The sequence below is a fragment of the Phaenicophaeus curvirostris genome, chromosome 1, assembly GCF_032191515.1.
Source record: "Phaenicophaeus curvirostris isolate KB17595 chromosome 1, BPBGC_Pcur_1.0, whole genome shotgun sequence".
NCBI lineage: Eukaryota > Metazoa > Chordata > Aves > Cuculiformes > Cuculidae > Phaenicophaeus > Phaenicophaeus curvirostris.
This window is the reverse complement of record NC_091392.1, coordinates 138,111,717-138,133,309: the sequence shown is the minus strand read 5'-3', so window position 1 is coordinate 138,133,309 and position 21,593 is coordinate 138,111,717. Positions and strand designations below refer to the sequence as shown.

Genomic DNA, 21,593 nt, shown 5'->3' with positions numbered 1-21,593 from the left:
AGTTTAATTTTCACCATATGTTGCCCCAGCGGCTTGTAGATTTATTTAAAAAAAAAAAATCTTTCCACTGAAGCTACCAAAAAAAAAATCTAATATAAAAAAGTATTCTTCCCAATGCGTTTCCCTCCTGTGGGCCGTTTTACGCCCCCCCAATAAATCTTTAAGGGGGGGGGGGAAGGTGCCTTGATGACGGAAAAGCAAGTCCTGCCATGATAATGTCCTTTATTAATATTATACATGTGTTGTGTGCTGGATGGATCAATCATATCCATTCACAATCAGGATTAAGAGAGCCTATTTTAATGAAAATCTATTAGTCTCTCATTTGAGACACGGATGCTGCTTAAATCAATAAACAGCATAAAAGAGAATACGACGCGGGCTTCTAAATTAAAAAAAAAAAATCCCATCTATGAAATGTGTTAAGACGTCTGTAAAATCCTGAAACCCTCGATCGATACTTATAAATATTTAATGTTGGGGTTTTTTTAAACACAAATTGAAAACCATTAACACTGCATCTATTCTTATTATTAAAACAAATTGTCCTTGGAATTATGTGCCTTGGAAATGGAGCCAGATTGAAAGGGCATCCTCTGAAATATGTTTACTCGCTTTCGTGTAAACCAATAAAAATCTGCAGGAGTCCGTACCGTGAGCAGAAAGGTTTGATGTACAATGTCCATGATTACAGTCTCTGAATTAATCACGAGAGAGAGAGAGGGAGGGAGGGAGAGAGGGAGATGGAGAGAGGGGACTCAGTTATCTACTCAACAAAATCTTGCTCTTCGGGTCAGCGCTTATTAAAGCGCAGATTAAACCAATGATTTTTCTGTTTGCTTATTTGCCCCATTTCGACCAAAATAAGCTGAAGCGGGGGAAGGGAGGGAGGAAATCGGTTTCGCCCTACGTCACACCATGAGTCAATGTACAAATGTAAATTCCTCTTATAAATATGAAATCCAATACTTCGCCTTGGAAATGCTTAAAGCTAATGCAGCGCTTAAACTCATTCATAATTATTCCTCTGGCTTAACAGGATGGGGGGGGGTGGAGGATGGAAGGATGGATGGTCAAGAGGTCCCTTTGACAGCGGAATTAAAAGCAGCACGTGCGTTGATGCCACGGTAAATAAAGGCTGCTATGCGCTCCCTGGTCCGGGGTGAGATTCCCTGCTGGCACACGGCCCCTTGCTCCCGGCCGTCCCGGAGCTCCGGGGGCCGAACACCAACGCTGTCCCTGCAGCCCCTCGGGAGAGAGGGGCGGCCCGGGAGGAGGAGGCGGCCCCTCGGGGTCCGTGGAGGGGACGCAGCCTCTTTAGGGGAGAGGGGAACGGGGGAATGTCCCCCTCTTGTGCCCACCAGCGCCCCGGGGCAGCGGGGAGGGGGGAGGATTTGGGAGCGCTGGTTTGGGAGGATCTGGAGGTGCAGAGCCCCGCGGGTAACCGGAGAGGCTTTGCTGCCAGGGGACACCTCGACTTGCAGCTGATGCCCCGTCCTGCGAGGGACCGGAGGGTGGAGAGCGGGGTGGCTTGCCCCGCGACAAAGGTACCCCAGGTGCCAGCTCAGACGGGGGCGCGGAGCGGCTCTGAGGGGCGCTGGGGACTTCTGAGTTTGGCGACAGGGTCCCAACAGCACCGTGCCTGCAAGGGAATGGGGACTGGACGGCAGCTCCTCTCTCCCACCTTCCCTCTCTCCATCCCTCCTCCGCAGCCCGTTATCAGGAGAAGCGATAACCTTCATTCCCCTCTGAATCCGCTGCCAAAAGTTTGTAGAGGGGACAAAAGTGTCCCCCACCTTTGTCCGCACCCTCACCGCCTCGCCCAGGACGCCGCAGGCCAAGGACTGCGAGGGGGGACAGGGGGAACCCGAGGACCCTCCTCCCGCTCCCCTGAGCCCCGTGGGGACGGGACGGGGCCGTCACCCCCCGCGCGTCTCCGCATCCTCCGGGCTGCATCCCACTCCGGGCAGCGTGGCGACTCGCACCGCTTCTCTCTCTCTCTTTTATTTTTTTTTATTTTTCTTCTATTTTTTTTTATTATTTCCCTCCTTTTTTTTTTTTTCTTTTTTTTTTCCCTTTCCGGTGCTTTGTTTCGCTTTTTTTTCGCTTTCGGAGCGAGTCTGAGGCAAGTTCCCCTCTTCTCCAGGGCTCCCCCCGGGGGTCTCCCCGCTGCCGTCGCGGGTGGCGAGTGGCCGTGGGCCTCTGATCGCCACGCGTTTCCCTCGCCCGGCGGCCACTCCGGATCGAGCTACGGGTGCAGGAGCGGGAGGAGGGGCAAGAACCGGCTTTCCCACCGGGAGGAACGGATGGGGATAGCGGGACGCGGGTGGGGGTGGCAACAGGGCTTTCCCTCCTCTGTTTTAGGGGATTTGCCCCTGTCCTCGTGGAGGGAGGGAGTAAGAGCCCCTGCGGTGACAGGAGGGACCCGGGGAGGCTCCGTGTGGGTCTGGGAGCAGGGGGGAGCCGCAGGGAGGAGACGGGGGGCCGGGGGAGGAGGGGGGATGCTTGGGGGGTCCGGGGGATGGAGCGCAAACTCCGGCAGCTCGGGGAAGCCGGAGCTCGTCGTGCCGCACCGGGGCTGGGGAACCGGAGAGGGAAGCGGAGCTAGTAAATATTTATCCTTCATTTGCCGTTTGCTGCGCGGGGGGCAGAGGGAGGCTGGGCTGGGGAAGGGGGGAGAGGGAGGGGATCGATGCCGAGGGCTGGGAAAAGTTTCCCCTGCAGCCGCTCAGTCCTCGGGGCTTCTCTCCCGTGGGAGCGGGTCCCCGTGTCCGTGACACCCTCGCAGCCGCGACACCAGCGTGTGCAGCATCCCCCCCGCCCCCGCAAGCCCTTACACAGCCAGGCTGCATGTCCTGCCGGCATCCTTCTTTTTTTTAAATTTTTTTTTTTCCAGCCATACGTTTCTTCCACGTCTATCGTTTGCCTTTATTATTTATGTGGTGCCGTGTGATATACATTAGAGCCTCAGATTTGATTGGCGTTTGCGATGACAAGACCTGTTTGTTAAGTTGTAAGGCTTCCTCGGCTCCCTCTCTTGTTAAATGAACTCTGGAGGAAGGATGCCACCGAGACACAACAATATAATAAATGTCAGGGATATCCGCAGTGCCGAGATCAAATGATCAATCCTTGTCCCCTAGATAATCGTTTTAAATTCGCACAGGGGGTGATTGATTTTTTTTTTAAGCCCTTTATTAATTGCTTCCTCGATTATTATTTTTTTCCCCTCTCCCCGTGGAGGTGTTAACTCTGGTGCTGGCGGTACCTTTGGATTAATTAAACTTATTTTTAGTATTTTAATGTTCTGCTAATTTTCAGAGTGGTCCCACGCTCCCCTGGAAAAGAAACAATGGCCCCTTACTCCGGCAAGGAGCCTGCTTTGGTTGCGATTCAGAGCAGAGGGTGGCGTGATAATGGGCTCTGATTATCTCAAACTCGAGGCGAGGGAATGAGAAGGACGTAAAAAAGCCAAACGACCAGAAGACAAAATTCCTCCAAATACCAAATAAACCTTCGCTTTAAAGCCTGAGGAGAGGAGATAGAAAGAAATAGCTGGGAAGTCTTCTCCGCTTGCGGTTCAAATGGTGCGGAGAGGCGCTAGAAATGCCGGCGCTGTTATCTGGAGATGAATTTCAGGCAGCTATTCAAGCGCACGGAGTAATAATTATTCCGGGATTACAACAAAAATAACAGCAGCCTACCAAGAACAAGGTCGGAAATTATTGCCGGTATTATCTTAAATCCGTCAGGTTATGATTCATTTAAAAAAAAAAAAAAGACGATTAAATGCTCTATTAATCGTGTACAAACACTCCTGTTAACAAATTGCCTCTCTGCTGCAAGCAGCAGGATAGCTCTACATCCAAAGAAACATTTTAGATTTTGATTTTTCCCAACAGTATCTTCAGACGACATTAATAACAGTAAACGATAAAACAGACCCTGCGATATTTACGCGGATCTGGAGAGCCCCTCCGTCTACAGATAACACCCTCCCCACCCCAGCCAAGCAACCCTCTCCAAATCCTCCGAACACACCGACACAGACCTCCGAGACACCTCACAACTTGCTCAACTGCAACACGCGTCCCTCCACGCACCCACCCGCCCTCCAGAACAAGCAACACTTTCAAAACGGCATTTTTTTTGATTATTTTCACCGTTTAATTAAGCGAAATTAGCTAAATAGCAAATCAGGTAGAATTTTCATTGATTACAACAAACGCACATCTCCGGTTTTTTTTATTCATTACCTTTTTTTATTGAACACTCATTTTCTTTTCCTCTTGACAGCGATTTAATCGCAGGAGCCCAGTTATTTGATTAGCTGTGGGTCCGTTTTTACTCACGGTGTTGCCACGCTCAGGATGCCTTTACAATCAATTAAGTCTTCCTCATTTCTGCAACCCGTTTACAGAACGCGGATACCTATTTTCATGTTTTCCTCTCCCCCCACCCTCCTCCCTTTATTCCTCTCTCTCTCTCTCCCCCGCTCTTTTTCGCTTTTGCTTCTTTGCCTCCCTAAATCAAGGTGCAAAGATGCCAAAGAGTGATGAAATGAAAAGAAAGCCAATTGCTGGACTGAGGTGGGGGAGATAGCTGCTGGGAGTCCGCCTGCGACTATGGAGCAGTCAGTAATTGCTGGAGACAGGGAGAGCTGGGGGTTGGGCTGAGGTAGCCATGTATAAATAGTGTGATCTCAAATTGAAAGGCATAAATAACAGCAGGAGTGATCTAACCCTATACAGCCCATCTTCTACGTGCAAAAACAGCGTGCGGAGGACGGCCACATCCCCGACCGAAAAACAAGTGGATCTCTGTGGATAAGGGCACCGGGCAGCAGCCATGGAAGAACTTACGGCTTTTGTATCCAAATCTTTTGACCAGAAAAGCAAAGAGAGCAGCGGCGGCAGTGGCAGCGGCAACAAGAAGGAGACGATCACGTACAGGGAAGTTTTGGAGAGTGGGTTGGCTCGCTCCAGGGAGCTTGGAAACTCTGACTCTAACCTGCAGGACATGAGCGAGAGCAGCAACCATTGCCCGGTGCACCTTTTCAAAGACCACGTAGAGAGCGACAAGGACAAACTGAAGGAGTTCAGCACGGGCAGGACGGCGGAAGGTAAGAGCGGGTCCGGGCTCCCCCGGGCGAGCGGGCTGGAACCCCGCATCCCGCGGGGCTCCTCCGGGAACACGCGGTTAGGAACACGTATTCCTGCATGCCCGGCCGGGAAAAACCAGCCTCGGGTCGGTCGTCTGCCCCGCTCGCATCCGAAACCGACCCGGCGCGTTAGGCGGCCGCTCGCCCCGGGGGAAGCGGGCAGCGCAGGACCTCAGACTTTTTTTTTTTTTTTTTTTGGGTCTGTCTGTGTATTTTTTTTGCACGAGGAAACCTCGTCCTGGGAGTTTTAATGCCTCAGACGACCTGTTCTTCCTGCTTCCGCACCGTCAGGATGCTGATGCTGCTTCTGGGAGAAAAGCTGCATGTGGAGGAGGTTCTCCCTGGACATGTCGCCGTAGGTCGGTCACCCTGTCCTAGGCAGAGGATGGGGCCGGCGAGGAGGAGGAGGGGAGCCTGGCTAGGAGGGAGCTCCCCGGGCCCCGGTGAGAAGGAGCATCCCTGCGGAGAGAGGCACCGGCCGCCCGGTCCCTCTGTCCCCAAGCCTGTCCTCACCTGGGCCAGGGCAGCGTCACCTCCCTGCAGGGTGTAGGGACTCCCTGCCGAGGGGTAAACCACCATTCCTTCTCTTAGCAGAACGTAATTAAAATTTAAAATAAAAATAAATAAATAAATTTTAAACCGAGCAAGCTAAAAAAAACCGGGACGGGCTCGCAGGGGAAGGAGAGAATTAAAAAAAAAAAAAAAAGTGGGGGGATTAGAAAGTTGAGAAAGTGTCTCTAGGCAAGTTAGACAGGTGGACCTGCCTGGGGAGCTTCGAGTAATAAAAACCGGTTAATAGGTTGGGGAACAACAAGGAGTCTTTCAGCTGTTTCCTACCGTTTGATCTTGTTTAATATAACATTGGGCGAAAGGCAATTTAATTTACAGCCCAAACACTTATTTAATATCCTCTTTGCCACCCCCCTCTCCCCAAATAGAAGAACCGGGTATAGTCGCGCATTCGGGTACCCCTATTTCTGCACCAACCAGTACCGCTGAGCACTGCTGGTTTTCCTTCTCTGGTCGAGAGACTGCAAAGCGAAAGGGTTCAATTTAGAGGAATCAACCGAGCAGGAGATATTATTTTTAAAGAAAAGAAAGAAAAAAAAGAAAACAAGGCACGGTCCAGGAAAAAAAATCCACAAAAAAATAATGCGAACGAACAAAAAAAAATTTTTAAAAAGAGAAATCTCTGCTACTCTCCCTTTTCCCTGTGTATCGAAATTCTGGCTTGTATGTTTAGCTAATCTAATCTATGGAGAGGGGCTGGGGGTGGGGATGGAAGGGAGGAGTTGGAAAGAGCTGAGATGCTTGTGACAGTTTAAATTCATGCCAGCTTTCAATCTAATTTCAACTGATTCCTGCGTGTGATTGCGGTCCCACCGATGTGCTAGTTAATATTTTATACCTCTCACGGACAAGCTGTAGCCCCGGATCTCGGGAAGGAGGCAGCTTCTGAACGCGTTTAATTCTCCCTGGGCATTTGCTGGGTTAGCACCCTCTTCTTTTCACGGGGGTTCTCCTTACAGCAGAAAAGCTAACAAAGTGCCATTAAACCCGACCCTCTCCAGGGGCTAGACCCTTCCCAAAATTTTATGCAGACGATATCCAGGTCGGATTAGGAGACGGGGACCCCGGAGGGGTGATTACGGCCAGGGACAGTTTTCTTTTCGGAAGTGAAAACGAGCACTTCGGTTACAGTCCTCGCCTTGCTTGAGCTCAGCTACAGTTCAGGACGTTCTTTTGCGAGCAACTATCCAACGATTTGCATTTTGCGATGCCCCTAAGTATAGAGGATAATATATAGAGAGGATAAGATATATGGGAATGCGCACATTTCTGTGTGCACATACATATCGATGCGTGCGTATTTGATGAGAGAAACGGGATTTTATTCGGGATGCTCTGCGGTTGTGGCTCTCCCCCTGCAGCTCCGCACCGCCCAGAAGGTGAAGCAGGACAAAGGAGGCAGCTGGGACGGGCTCGTCCCGGGACTCCAGGAGCTCCGGGCAGGCAGGGCATCCCAGGAAACCACTTTAGGCTCCACAGCTGCTCCTTGCTCCAGCGCTTCTCCCTTTTTTTTTCGTTAGGAGGGTTTAGAAGAGGGCCGGTGCTTTAGGCCGCCGGGCATTAAAGGGGGAAGGGAGTTGAGGGGGAAGGGACCAAACAAGAAATAATCCCCGAAAACATAAAAAGGTGCAGCAGTTTTTCCTCGCTGTCTCCCCATCCCTGCTCCCCTCTGCCCGGGACAGGCGCGCACAGCGGCTGCCTCTGGTCCCAAGCTCACCCCGAGCCTTGTTGGGCTCCATGCGACCTGAGAACTGTGTGTGTGTCTGTGTTTGTGTGTGTGTGGTGGAGTGTCCACTGTTTTGGGGGGGACTGGAGGGTACCCGCTGCCCTTGACCCCTGCAGGCCCGTCGTTCCGGGGCTTTCGACACAGCGGCAGGTATTTTGGGGGAAGGAGGGGTGATAAGGAGAAGAGGAACGGATAATCTCTGCCTCAGGCCCGCGGAAAGTTACTTTTGCGAGGCAGATATTTCCGCCGTGGCTCCACCGTGTCAGCGGTGAGGAGCTTCTTGCATAACCCTCCTTACTTCGGGAGAAAGCAGCGACGGAGAAACCCCCTTCCCTCGCCTCTCCCCACCGCCTGGAGGGACTGAGGGGCCGGTGGTTTTCCTATCGGCTCCTTCCCTGAATCGCCCTTGCTCCCTCCTCACCCTGGAAAGATAATAAAATTATATTTATAGTTATAGTTTCTCTGATGTTTTTCTGATTGGGCGTCAGCCCGGCAAGGTAACGCTGCTCCCTTTTCCCCTCTCTCCGGCCGGACAGGAGCTGGCAGCGGGGCTCAGCCCGTCCCGGTGTCCCCTGTCCCGTCCAGGTGTCCCCTGTCCCTTCCCGGTGTCCCCTGTCCCGTCCCAGACCCGCTCGCAGGTTGCACTGAGTTTGGGGAGGAGGAGAGGGGAGTGAGAGGGGAAAGACCCCGGGGTATTAAGGAGAGAAACTTCAGGGAGGTGTGCGAGAAGAAGCTCAGTGTCGTTTTTCCCTTCCCCCCTCCCGGCAGGGATCTACGAGTGCAAAGAGAAGAGGGAAGATGTGAAGTCAGAAGATGAAGACGGACAGACCAAGCTCAAACAAAGGAGAAGCAGAACCAATTTCACACTAGAGCAGCTGAATGAGCTGGAAAGACTTTTTGATGAGACTCACTATCCAGATGCCTTCATGAGGGAGGAACTAAGCCAGAGGCTGGGACTGTCTGAAGCTAGGGTTCAGGTAAGAGAAAGGCTCTGTTCCTGGAAACGTCCTCATCTCACTTCCTAACTGCCAGCGGATCCTAGCACAGTGCCCCGTTTCATCCCAAGCTGGGAGGTGAAGGCAGAGACGACACGTGTGATGGGGAAACTGTTTGCAACTCCGCTGTACCTGTCCTGCCAAACAGTAATTCTGCACTGGGAATATCTGCCCGTGTCTTGCATTTCCTAGGAAGGCAGTTTATTTTTTTTTCCCCCTGAGGGGTTGCGAGGGGATTGGGAATGGTGGTGGTGTCGAGTCTCTAAGAACTGAGGAACTTACTATATTTTTTTAATAATTGCATTTTTTTTCCTTGCAAACGTGCCATTAACTCTCCCTTAATCCGCACTTTCTTGCCTCTCCTTCTTTTCTGTGGCCGTTATGGGGAAAAAAAGACCAGAAAACAATTGCTATGAATAAGGGCTAGACGGTTTGGGTGCTGAGGGACAGGATTAGCTAGAGCTGGGGGAAGGTGCCTGCTCTGATTCGCACAGCAAGCTTATGAATGCATGGCACCCCATCTGGTGGAGTCTCCCCCTGTCCTTTCCATCCTTCTTCAGATACAGCTAAATACCAATTAGCCTTCAAAACCTTGAAAATAGGTCAGGGTTGCTGTAGTTCTGGAGCTATCAGAGCTGTCTCTTTGGGTGGCTTCACCTCGATTATTTTAAAACCAAATTTTGGTATGATGCAGGGGGAAAATATGCCTCTCTCAGTCCTCCTTAAGGCATCTAGGGAAGAGAGCCCATAAAGAGATGCTGTATTTAAAAAAGAAAGCCCTAGAAATACTAAGATCAACCTGTGGCTCCCTGAGCAGGCCTAGAGCAGGAGAAAGCTGAAGGAAATTCCTTCTTAGGTTAGAACTCTGCACTTGGCCTAACAGACCCAAATCAAATGAAAACCCATGAAGAAAAAGTCACTAAGCCAAACCCCTCGACTGAACAAAACGCCTTCACACCCTAGAGATAAGAAGTGCTCATGCGTTTGTATGCCAGGCAGGTACCTGGTGCGCATATGGCCATGTGGGTGCAGATGGGCGTCTCCATGCTTGCCCCCATCCCAGGGCACAGCAGGAAGACAAGAAATACAGTCCTGAGCGGGGCCACTTCATTCTCCTTGACCATGGCCATGCTGGAAAGCAAGCAGGCAGGATCCATCCTGCTCCTCCTAGGCCCTTGGCCTGTGTAAGTGACTATCTTGCTTTAAACAACAGCCTCCTGGAGGCATTTCTGAAACAAATAGAGTAGCTAGGTTGTTTTCTTTCGTGTTTGGTTTTATTTTTAAAGGGTCTTCTCTCCCCTCAGCTCCTACCACTGGCAGTATAAACCGAGGTGGGCGAGGGATGGTGCTGGGCACATGCCTTAGGAAGAGTGGCTTCTAGGGGATATTGCAGGGGTTCAGAGTGCTGCTGGCCTACTTTCTCCTGGAAGATTGATCTAACCACACCATATAAATAAATGAAAAGATTAAACTTTTGCTGAAGGGGACATCAACTCTTATGTCATCTTCCCAGATCTTCTTACTTGGGCTCTGTAATATCTTTCCCAGGCCTTGATGTACTGTTTCTATAAAAATAAATTACTTGTAATTGAATTCTGCACTCTTTCTTTCAAGTACTTTATTACTGAGCAGCACTTTAACAGGATGTTCATAGTTACAGGAAAATTGGTGCTTCAAGTGCTTACAGATCTTAAAACAGCACACAAAAAAATAATAAAAAAGTGATACTGATTCAGGGAGAGATTATGAGAGATAAAAAAATAATAATCTTACAACAGAGGTTTGAAAGTAAAGCTAGAAATAAAAGAAATACCAAGAGGGAAAAGAGGAGAAATAGATAATTAATTAGCAAATAAGCAGAGAGCCTGGTATCTACCAAGAAACGGTAGCAGAAAAAAAGGAGAAAGGGGGAAAAGTGTTGGTTTGTTTTTTCTTTCTTTCTTTTTTTTTTTAATACTTTCAAAAGTGTTCTCTAATTCCTATCTGAACCGCTTGTCCCTTGCTGTTAAAGGATATAGTTTCAATTTAGTGTGGAAATTTGCTGTAAATAAATTGAAGCTCCTATGGTAGCTAGTCCTTATTAACCTTTTATTTTTAGTGTTGTACTGGAAACTCATATCACCCAGCTGTCAGGGTTATAATTGAAAGTTATGAGACCATAGTGAGGAGCAGGCAGTAATTCAATTACAACAAATATCTTTGGGTTTATGGTGCAGGGCTAAATTAAATGTCATTATTCACTGTCTCTAATGGAAATCAAAAGGAAATCAGATTAGAGCATTTGTGAAAGAAATCACTGAGTGATCCTTAATGAAGAAATAACTGTCTAAAACAGTGTACTGCGCTTTACTTAGCATATTCATGACTAATTGGAATTGATCGTGAATCACACCAAGCCTGATTTATTATCGCTTAACGCAGTGGCTAATTCATCACTTTTATTCCTCATAACCTTATTTTTTCATAGCTAAAGGGAAAGGGCACTTCGTTTCCCAGATTTAAATACAATTTCTGTTTGAAAGATGTTCTGATTTGCAAGAGAAGTTGTTTAAACGCTGCTTAAATTCCTCCTGACAATTTATACTCCTTTGGGGGAGGGAAGGGGGGGGGGCGTGGAGAACACTCGCAGGGAGATTTCTTACAAGGAGTTATAATCATAAAAAAAAAAGTATTATTGTCTCTAAAGCACGATGATATTTTGCACGCTTATGTTTAAATACATACATATAAAAGCCTAACGGTCCGGTAAAAAAGCAGAAGCGTTGCAGGGTGTTAATGTTGGCTCGTACGGAGAACCAGGCTTGAGCTGCGCTGTGAGTTTCAGGGCAGCGAGGCGGCTGCGAGGGGCAGATGCCGGGTTAGGGAGGGGACATCTGAGCTAGCGGGGAAGCAGGGGCTGTCGGTCCGTCCATCCATCCCTCCGTCGGTCTGTCCGTACCCGAACCGCTCGCTCGCTCGCTCCCCCTTCGGTCACTCCAGGCAGGGAGAACGGTGCTCGGAATCTCAGAGCAGGGCCATTCCTACTTAAGAAAATCACTTTAGGTACCCGAGGTAATTAATGCCTTTGGAAGCCTTTCTTTGCACTAATTACTCCGTTGTAAATGACCATCATTAAGGCAATTGAAGAAAGCTTGAAGGGAAAATTTGATGTAGGAAGTGCGGTTAGTATTAATTAACCGTATGATCTCTTGGCAAGTGCGGGAACATCAAAGGCTGTAGGTGTTTACTTAGCTACGAGATTTTATCAGCGGTGAAAGTCAATGTTTGTCCCTAATCGGTAGGTTTTGGTGCAAGGATAAGGGTCCGCAAAACGAGCTGGTTCCTGCCTCTGATTCTTTAGGGAGAGCTACTAAAGCAAGAACCTGGGAAGGGGCAAAGCAAGGCTAAAATGCCCCTGGAAAAGAAGCAGGGGAAGCGCAGCTGCAAATTCTGCTCTTGTTTGAGTCGGAACGGCTGGAACCGGGGCAGGATCGTTGGGTTACAGGCATTTCTCGTGTAGGGACATAAGCATTTCTTTAACTCCTAGGCTGCAAAGGTGCTGCTCTTCTCTGTCCGGAGGTCTACAGAAGCGCGTTTTGTTTTCTTTTAACGTTTGGGGACCGGGGAATGATTCAGCCCCCTTGTACAAGTTCTGTATCTCGCATCTTCTCCGAGATCTTCGGCGTTTCCAAACCCACCTCGGGAGAAGGCAGGCGGTCCCGTCTCTTAGGGGCCAGACCCCGCAGTCTGACCCGGCCCAACGCAGGCTGTTCCCGGCGTGTTTGGGCTGGAAAGGCAGCGCAGGTCCCCTCCGACCTGCGTGAGGTCTCGTTGAATAAGTTTTTTCGGGAGCGGCCCCTTGCTCGGGACCGGTGGCACAAGGTCTGCCAGCCCGGGAGACCCGGGGGCCTCGGGGACCCGGTGCGGAGCCGCCGGCTCCCTCTGCCCCAAGCGGCGAGGGGGCTTCCATCCCGGAGGTTCAGCTGAGAAACCACTCAAAAAGAGCAGGACTCCCCTCTCCTCACTCCGAACGTCCCATAGAGGGGCTCATTTCGCCCGGGGCTGCTCCCAACTTTAGCAAAGTTATATGAAGTCCCCCGACCTCGAGATAAGCCACTTTCTTAGCAGCTGCCTAGTCTACCTCCTCTTTTTTTTTTTTTAAAAAAAAATTTTATTTTGCTTTGTTTGTTTGGTTTTGTTTTGGTTTTGTTTGCGTTTTCTTTTCCTAGGTCTGGTTCCAGAACAGGAGAGCGAAGTGCCGAAAGCAGGAGAACCAGATGCACAAAGGTGGGTGAGGGATGCGGGGCGCTCGGGGGGCGGCGGCAGCTCAGCCCCGGGCCGCCCTCGCCGCTCACCCGGCTCCGTCTTTCCCCGCAGGTGTGATCCTGGGAACCGCCAGCCACCTAGACGCCTGCAGAGTGGCCCCCTACGTGAATATGGGAGCCCTGAGGATGCCTTTCCAACAGGTAGTTAGCTCGGGGTTTATTTCCCTTTCCCCCGCGGCGAGCTCCGACCCCTCGTTCGTTTGCAGCAGGAGGAAGCCGGGCACGTTTTACAAGCGCCGTTTATGTAGGAGTTGGCACTTATTAAAAACGGGCCGTAAAACTCGGTGACGGAGCCCCCGCCTGGCAGCCGGGAGCTCAGCGCCCCCCGGGGAGGAGGGAAGGGGCCCCGGGGGGGCTTCTCTCTCCTTCGGAGCGGCTCTCGGCGCTGCGGGAGGGTCTCCCGCCCGGTGGGACCGGGAGAAAATCCTTGCGGACCCGTGCCCTGTCGGTGTCCCCCTCCTGTCAGCTTTTTCCGACGGAGGCTTTTCCCCGCAGGCACCAGATCCCTGCGAGACGGGACAGGAGGGATGAAATCCCACCCCGCTTCCAGGCCCAAACCCTCATCGCCGCTTGCGGCCCCCCCCTCCCCCCCCTTTTTATTTTTTTTGTCAATTAATCGGGGAATCGATTTTTTTCCCCGGCCCAAAGGGACCCTCTACCACCTTTTCCTTCTCAGAGACACGTGGAGCTGACAGATTAATTGTATTGATTTTTTTAAAAGACATATTTGGGCCAAAATAATTAAATACATAAATAAACTCCCCCGCCCCCCACCCTCCCTGAACCTACCCGGACCTGAAATCTCTCAGTCAACGCAACGTGTTTGTGTAGATCAAGAAAGCTCCAAAGCAAACACCAACCCCGTATAGAAGGGACCCGTGGCCAAGGAGTTTTTGTAAGCAAGGTATAAATAAACATCCCTGAAAAAAAAAAAGAAAAAAAAAGAAAAAAAAAGAAAAAAAAGAGAAAAAATTAGGTATTTAGCACTTGTTGGCGCCCGTGCTTTGGGCAGCATTTTTTTTTTTTCCCCCTCCTAGTGTTTCATATTTAAAAAAAAAATGCGAGGAAGGTTAAGTAGGTCTGTGGGTAAGCGCGGAGCTTTGCTGCGAGGGGGGGTTGCGCTCATTAAAGTTGCTCTTTCCGAACACCGAGGTCGGGAGGATGGGGACGGGGATGAGGAAGAGGATAGGGATGGGGGTGAGGATGAGGATGGGGATGAGGGGCGAGAGGGAGAGGGAGAAAGAGAAGGATGGGGATGGGGATGGGGATGGGGATGGGGATGGGGATGGGGATGGGGAAGGGGATGGGGATGGGGGCAGCCGCCGGGGTGCTGTCCCGGAGGTGACGCCGCGTTCCTCTCCCCCCCCCGCAGGTCCAGGCGCAGCTGCAGCTGGAGGGCGTGGCCCACGCGCACCCGCACCTGCACCCGCACCTGGCGGCCCACGCGCCCTACCTGATGTTCCCGCCGCCCCCCTTCGGGCTGCCCATCGCCTCCCTGGCCGAATCCGCCTCCGCCGCCGCCGTGGTGGCGGCCGCCGCCAAGAGCAACAGCAAGAACTCCAGCATCGCCGACCTGCGGCTCAAGGCCCGCAAGCACGCCGAGGCCCTGGGGCTCTGACACGGCCTCCATCCCACCCCGGACCGCGGCTCGCCTTCCTCCCCCCCCCACCCCGGCTCCTCCTTCCTCCTCCTCCTCCTCCTCGTCCTCTCCGGCCGCAGGGCGAGCGGCCGGTGCTCGCCCCGCCACCTTCTCCCGTTCTGCTTCTTTTCCTTTTCGTTTTGTTTTAATTTCTTGCCCTTCCCTTCCCCTCCGCCCCGTCCTAAGGTCTTGGAGCGCTCGTCGTCCTCTCGCCTTTCCCCAGAGACTTTGGCGGCCGGGGGGAGCCGAAGAGAGAGAGAAAGAGAGAAAGAATCCGCCCCCCCCGCCCCAAGCTGGTGGCCGTGGGTGCCGTGTGACACGGGGGGGACTCTCCGCACCCACCCGCACCCACGCGGGCAGCGACCACGCACCCACGAGTCAGAGACTCCGCGGAGGATAAAGTAGGTGGGAGGAGAGAGAAAGGAGAGTTAGGAGTAAAAAAAAAACCAAACAAAAAAACACAAAACGTCCCAACAAAACCCACAAAAAGGAAAGAAAAAAAAAAGAAAAAAAAAAAAGAAACGATCTCTAAATTATGTTAATCTGTGAACATTTGAGGACACTTTGGATTTTTTGACCCTGGCAAAAGTGATCGCTCCAGCGTAACATCATCTGCTGCTGTCAGTTTTGCTACCTTGTGCATGTGTCTAACTAAACACGTTTTGAAGATCAGAAATATATTAGAACGAAGCTAAACAAAACAAATAATAATAATAATAAATAATAAATCCTTGGGGCTGGTCTCCATTAAAGATGACATTTCTTTGTTGCCAACAGTATTATTTCACTGCCATGAATCTCTTCCATCACTGAGGAGCTGCTGCAGAACTGGTTTGAATTTAAACGTGGAATTTCAGATCTGAGGCAAGGCAGGTTTTTTTTACCCCCCTTTTCTTTCCTTAAAAAAAGCAGCAATAACAAAAAAAATGTGCGTCTCAAACGGCTACGTCCTTTGAAAGGAGAAAAAGAGAGAGACTCGATTTTACTAATTGTTAGTGAAAACTTGAAAAGTGGGAACAATAAGAAATGCACCTGTTTTGCCAGAATCACCCGAACTCAGTGAGATGCATTGTGCCATAGAAACAGGTAATTTTTTTTCCCCCCCAAATATCTGGATCTTTGAATAAAAATCTCACTGATTCACAGGATGTAGAAAGAATGATTTATCCAACAAAGATGGACATATGGTTTTAAGGCATAATACTGATGCAGCATTAATTTTAGTGAAATGCAATTGAGTGCAGTAAAGTGCAATACTGTAAATATTATAGATTAAAAAAAATAGCCGTACTTATTCTGTTAATAACCAATTCTGCAAGAACCATAACTTAAGTCTTTTATGCTCAGACTGGTGCATTGCAGCTCCTTGCTGAAATGACAGTCTGAGTCTTCTATGAATGGATAAAGTTATATGTATTGCATATGGGAAAAGGTAGGTGCCAAGATTTTTAGTCAAGTTAATGTGCCATGTCACTGGCAAATAAGCTGAAAAGTCTGTACGACACTTTCACAATCATATTAAGTAAAACAGAAACAAAAAACACCCCAACTCATAGAAGTGTTTTGTAGAGGTAGACAAGTACAATATTTGGCCATTTTAATTTTTGCCTGTGATTTAGACACCAAGTGTTAAGGTAACGCTTAAGCAGAATAACTAGTATAAATCCAGAAAGGATGGGGAATAGGGAAATCCTTTAAATTGTATTACCAAAGTGTCTGGATTTACTGACCTCCCCCCCTTTTTTACTTTTTGTGTTATTCACTTCTAATTAATTTAGTATGATTATTATTTTTTTAAAATTTTTTGGGGGTGGAGAAAACAAGGTACAAATATTGGCCTTGTCTACATCTAACAAGATAGCTTTTGTTGCCTTTGTTACCAAGGCCTGTGTTGATGGAAGGTTGTCCTCTCAATAGTACCATTATCAAGCCTGCTTTTATGTTGTTTAGCAATCCATTACTAGTTTTGGCTTTTGCTGATATTTATCAAAAATCCAAGTATTGCTGTAGGACAAAAATTCATGCTGTAGATAAATTTTAGACACTTGTAATTTTTTTTGTTTTTCTGTTTCTCCTTCAAGTTTTGATATTTTCTAGCAAGCAAAATTTCTGGAATATCAAAGTTGTGCCATTTCCCTTCTATTTATTACGTGAGAAGAAGTTATATTTTGGATTCGCTAGAGCTGGTAAATGTTGCCTGCCTTTTCTACCTCTCTGTGAAAACCCAGTACCTTTTTAAAGCGAAGCCAAGATATTAAGGTAGTGTTACTTGTTGCTGAGAAATAGGACAAAAATATCGAGCAATTAACAATTCTTGTGGAAACAAAGCACTACCTAGTCAGTAATGAGTTATTCATGATGATGTATGAATTTCTCACTAAAAGAAGAAATATTTGGAGTGCTTCCGGCACTTCTAGCATGCAGATCCAAAATATAAAAAACCCCGATTACTACAGATATGCTTTAAGCTATAACAAATAACCTGTTTTACTGGATGCCCGAAGCCATCAAAGGAGAATTTGATACACAATGTTGAAGACATAGATCTTTTGATGGCGTGCGGATTTCTAGTATCTGTACCTGTGATCTTATTAATACCCTCCCAGGTCCTCTTCTGAGTCTTTAAGTGAGGTTTATGCTATTTTTCCAGTCATGTGCTGGACTTTGGCAAAGGAGCAGTTTTTACTGTCAAGAGATTCTGCAGAAGAGCTCAGCTGAAGTTGTAGGTTTGGGATCTGAGTTTGCTTAGACATCTTCTGAGTGAGGCTGTAAGTGCTACCAAACTCGCAGTGTTACACGGTGAGTGTACAATGTGCATCCACCTCATACTGGCAGGAATAAATTTTCCACTTTGGGATTTTACTAGGTACTAACACCGCAAAAATGCTTGTAGATTTCTCTCAGAATTTTTCTGCACATAGCTTGCAGTATGTCTTGTATTAAATATAACAGTAACATGAATACAGTACCCTGCTGACATGAAACAAGGCTGGTAGTGTAGCATACCTCTTGCCGGAATGAAAAATTCTTACAGTTTCTTCGATTGCTTTCAAGGAGAGTCTTGCCCTCTGCTGCAGAAGGGAAGGAGGTGGCAAGATTTATTAGTTTAGCCTGTTTTGGAGGAGGTATCATAGATCAGCCAGGGGAAAGGGGCAGGGTGTGGCTGTGAATCTACCGAGGCACTTCATGCTGCTCTTGCATGTCATTTAGCACAAAAGGAAATGAAAAGGTGCGCTGCGCAAGGGCTGTAGCCGAAATCGATTCTGCTTTGCTTATTTCTAGAATGGGCAGATTGCATCAGTGGTGATATAAAAGCTTTGCCTTGTTCTGGGTGATGCATGCAGGCCATCCTTACATCCTTTGGAAGAAACGAGGAGTTCTACCTGGGCTACCATGTACCGGACTGTACCTTTCACTAAGTGTAAGTCGCTGTGGCACCGTTCACCATGTGGAGCTCCAGTGATCCATACAAACTGAGAATCTGGACCAAAGCGTCTGTTAACGTGTGGTCTTTTTTTTTTTTTTCTTTTGTGTGTGTGTTTCTTTAATTATTTTTCTTGATTGAAGATAAGTTAGTCAAGGTCCTGAGGTGCTTATTAAAGTTTAAGTGTGTTGTGATTCTTTTAGATTCATAGGCATGCCAAGCCTCATTTATTGTTCACCATCACTGAGCCTGATCTTTGTCTAATCTTTCATTTGAGAAGTGTGAGATTTCCAGGATCATCAGAACAGTGGCTGCTGGGCAGAATTCCTTTGGAGGAGGCCTTAATTTAGTGTATGTGGATTGCTAAAGAATCTTTCTCATGAATTTGGTCTGGTATTTGAAAAATGACTTGAATGAATGCCAAATGAATAACGTTGTTTATAAACAAGTCTATGAAAAAAAGGCTTTATATGTTACATGGGCCCCTTTATTAAGAAAAAAATTGTCTCTGATTTTTTTGGAACTGTCAAGTAACGCTAAGTACTTCATCCATTTGTATCAAAATAGCAAGCTGATTCCATAGTTCATTTTTATTAACTTGGAAATGTGTGAAAAAAATTATACTGGAACTTTTTTTTGCTTAGTATGGTCATATAGATGTAGTGACATTTTGGTTAATATCATAATACTTAGCACTTATTAATGTTTATTTGCAAAGCACTGTATAAATGTTTATTATTTAATCCTCACCCATTATGAAGTAGGTAAGAATTATTACCCCCATTTTTGTAGAAATTAAGGCATATAAATCAAGGGCCAGGTTCCATCCCCTGTTGTCAGCACTGATTATTATTATTTTTGCTTTTGTAAAGTAGCAGCATTCCCCAGACTGTAATCTGACATGAACTTTTTGCTGCTAGACACCTTTCAAAACTGTAAGTAGCAGAAGCCCTGCTCCGAGAAATTTAAACTCAGTACCTGACTTCAGCAAAAGTCTTAAAGGGAACATTGAACTTGATTCAGAGTGGCAGAATGTGTCTGTGAGTTATTTCCAGAGAACCAGACGTTACTGCCCAATCCTCTGACCCTGTATGTCAGTGGGAATTTAGTTTATGGCTCAGTGGGGCTGAGTTGTGGCGGTGCTAAGACTAGAACTAGAAATCTGAGTTCCCAACAGCATGCACAAATTGCTAGAAAACCCTGACTTCCAACTTCCCCTACTATAAATTTTTCACACAGACCAAGTGTGCTGATGTCAATCCTTTGCATGCTTTATCTGCTATATCTTTTAGTCCTATTTCTGCCTATAAAACAATAATAAGACATGATTTTGAATTGACATAACATTGACACATTGGGACTGTTGACTAAAATACAATAGATGTGTAGTCCTACAGAAATCCAGATCCCTAAGGCAAAGCCAGGTTGTTTTTCCTTGTGGCAAAAAAAAAAAATGCGCATGTTTTCTGCTCCTTTAAATGTGCTAGGCAAAGTAAACTGTCTCTTTTTTTAAAACAGAAAATTTCAGGTTTTGGAGACATTACTGCTTTGAAGATGGCAGGCTTTTCCCCTCTTCAGTTTGAGGAAAATTTTCAAAGTATAGGAAAACCAAATTACACACCTTTCTTAGAAATGTTTTTATTTTTATAATATCTAATATCTAATGATCCAGGTGTTGACCTTGTGATTATTAATTGTACTCTACTCTATGATGCCAACGCAGCAAATAGAGTTCGAATTTTTTTCTGTTCTTGGTTAAAAAGGATGGTTGATGCGCCCCACTCCTTACCTGTAAGCAGCCTCCTGAACCCATTGTATTTTCTTTCTGTGATGTGGCAGAATTCCCATGGCTAACGAGTTTCTAAGCAGCTATAGATAACATAGCAAGGCCTTCTCAATTGGTAACGTGAAAATCTCTGCTGGCTGCAGTAAGCTGCAGTGGGGCTGGAGAAGGCTGGTATTGGTTGGAAACAAACAAAAAAAATAAATGCTGTGTGCTACAGAGTGTGATTTCCTCTCCCTGACAGAAGAATAGAGCTTTCTGCTTTATGACTCATGCTTTTTGTAAAACTGCATCTCTAAGTCACATCTTTAAAAGGTGCAACGTGGGTCCAATCAATGCAACCTAGAGGCTAGTTATATTGGTTCTTTTTGTTGGCCTTTCTAGGCAGTCCAGTGAAAGGCCGTTGGCTTCTGCGTTTGAGGCATTCTTCAAAAGGGGTATGATATGAGATATCCCTCAGATTTTGTTTGTCTGGTGCCTAAGTTTAGTAAATCAGCCTAGAAACTTGCTGATTTCCAATAAATAATTGAAACTTGATGCAGTTCATACACCTTATTTTGAAAATTGATATTTAACTAAAAGCAGTTGAAGAATGTAGAAAATATCAGATTTTGAAGCTGAAGATATTTATTGAAAGGCAATACTTTCATGAATCTAGGCTTATGGTATGTATTAATTACATCAAAGACAGGCAAATATCTCTGTTTCTTTGTATTAATGTATGTGGATGTTTTATTTATTTTTTTGTTTGAAATTTTCTGAATGTGTATTATTTTAATTATGTTGAGTGTAAATTTGACAATGCTTTGCGTTTATTTTTATATTTTTTAAACCTGTTGCTTTTGCAGAACTCTGAGCAGCCAGTATGATTTGCCGTACCATTGTGTTATTTCGGTTATGTACACATAGTGTGTCTGAGTTTACAGACATTTCAGGGATTGCTAAAATGAAAACAAAAAAAAACCAACCTCCAAACCCAACTAATCTTAAAAGTTTGTACCCCTCTGTTATTGTGGAAGAGAAAAAGAAATAAAGAGAAAACTTTTTTTTAGGTTTTGGTTATGCCAGCATGCTCCTACATGAATTCACCAGACATGTTGAGTTCCAGTTTCAAATTGCATTATGTTGAATCACATGATATGAATGTACATCTTGTAAAAGTGAGATATGAATAAACTTATAAATATTTGTAATCATGTGTTAATGGATACTCAAAATTACTTCTACCAAAGGGACTATTAATAATAAGACAGAGATTTTTCTCCTGTATTTAATGATTTTTCTTTTTTAAGCACCTTATTCACTCTCTTCTTGCAAGGAATGAACACAATGCATCTTATAACAACAATGATAACAATATCATCGGAAATGGCACCAAGCCTAACAATATTCAAGAAGTATTTGGACAACACCCTCGGACACATAGGGTGAATGTTGGGGTCGTTCTATGCAGGGACAGGAGTTGGACCCAATGATCCTTGTGGGTCCCTTCCAGCACAGGACATTCTATGATTCTATGATATTACTCTGTAGCCATTCTACTTACAGGTCTTTCACTGGCTTTCAGGTGAGGAATAGCTTAGTGATAACTAATCAGAAACTACTTCAGCATTCCATCTACCAGTTTGATTTTTTTTGTTTGAATTTTTTTATTTTTATATATTCTTCCCTCAGTGTCAAGAGGCATAAAGGAGTCTTCATGGTGGACCATTCTAGGGATTGTGTTTGTTGGATCTGATCTGTTTTCTGTTCAAAGCAATAGGAGAGGTGTTAGATTAGGACCTTATTTTTCGGATGATTAAGGAGTTCTTTCTGCGTCCCTCCTTGTTGGTATGTTAGATAACATTTTCTCCTATAGTTTTATTATTTCTAGTTGTAATCTGGCATTCTGGTGTTGAAAAGGATATCCCAGGAATGGTCTGGTTCCCATGTACCGTTCATCAATAGCGCCAAAGCAAAATGGGTTAGTGGAAACCTTTCTGTTAGGTTAC

At 46.7% G+C, this 21,593-nt stretch overlaps 1 protein-coding gene across 2 annotated transcripts; it reads left to right on the top strand.

The window, feature by feature from the left end:
• Positions 1 to 1,498: 1,498 nt before the first annotated feature.
• SHOX (SHOX homeobox) lies at positions 1,499 to 14,411 on the top strand. Of its 2 annotated transcripts, XM_069875832.1 has the most exons (6): positions 1,499 to 1,547; positions 4,752 to 5,122; positions 8,226 to 8,434; positions 12,661 to 12,718; positions 12,809 to 12,897; positions 14,129 to 14,411. In XM_069875832.1, the coding sequence occupies exons 2-6, from the start codon at positions 4,849 to 4,851 to the stop codon at positions 14,372 to 14,374; spliced, it is 876 nt and encodes a 291-aa protein (XP_069731933.1). In that variant the 5' UTR covers positions 1,499 to 1,547; positions 4,752 to 4,848; the 3' UTR covers positions 14,375 to 14,411. The 2 variants fall into 2 exon arrangements, with proteins under 2 accessions (XP_069731933.1, XP_069731927.1); XM_069875826.1 differs by lacking the exon at positions 1,499 to 1,547 and having other exon boundaries at positions 4,669 to 5,122.
• Positions 14,412 to 21,593: the final 7,182 nt, after the last annotated feature.

What these genes read in the sequence shown, in the direction of transcription:
- SHOX (XM_069875832.1), top strand. Translation starts at nt 4,849, where the DNA reads ATGGAAGAACTTACGGCTTTTGTATCCAAATCTTTTGACCAGAAAAGC. An exon ending in CACGGGCAGGACGGCGGAAG is followed by an intron (nt 5,123 to 8,225) that starts GTAAGAGCGGGT and finishes CCCTCCCGGCAG; the next exon opens with GGATCTACGAGTGCAAAGAG. An exon ending in TGTCTGAAGCTAGGGTTCAG is followed by an intron (nt 8,435 to 12,660) that starts GTAAGAGAAAGG and finishes TTCTTTTCCTAG; the next exon opens with GTCTGGTTCCAGAACAGGAG.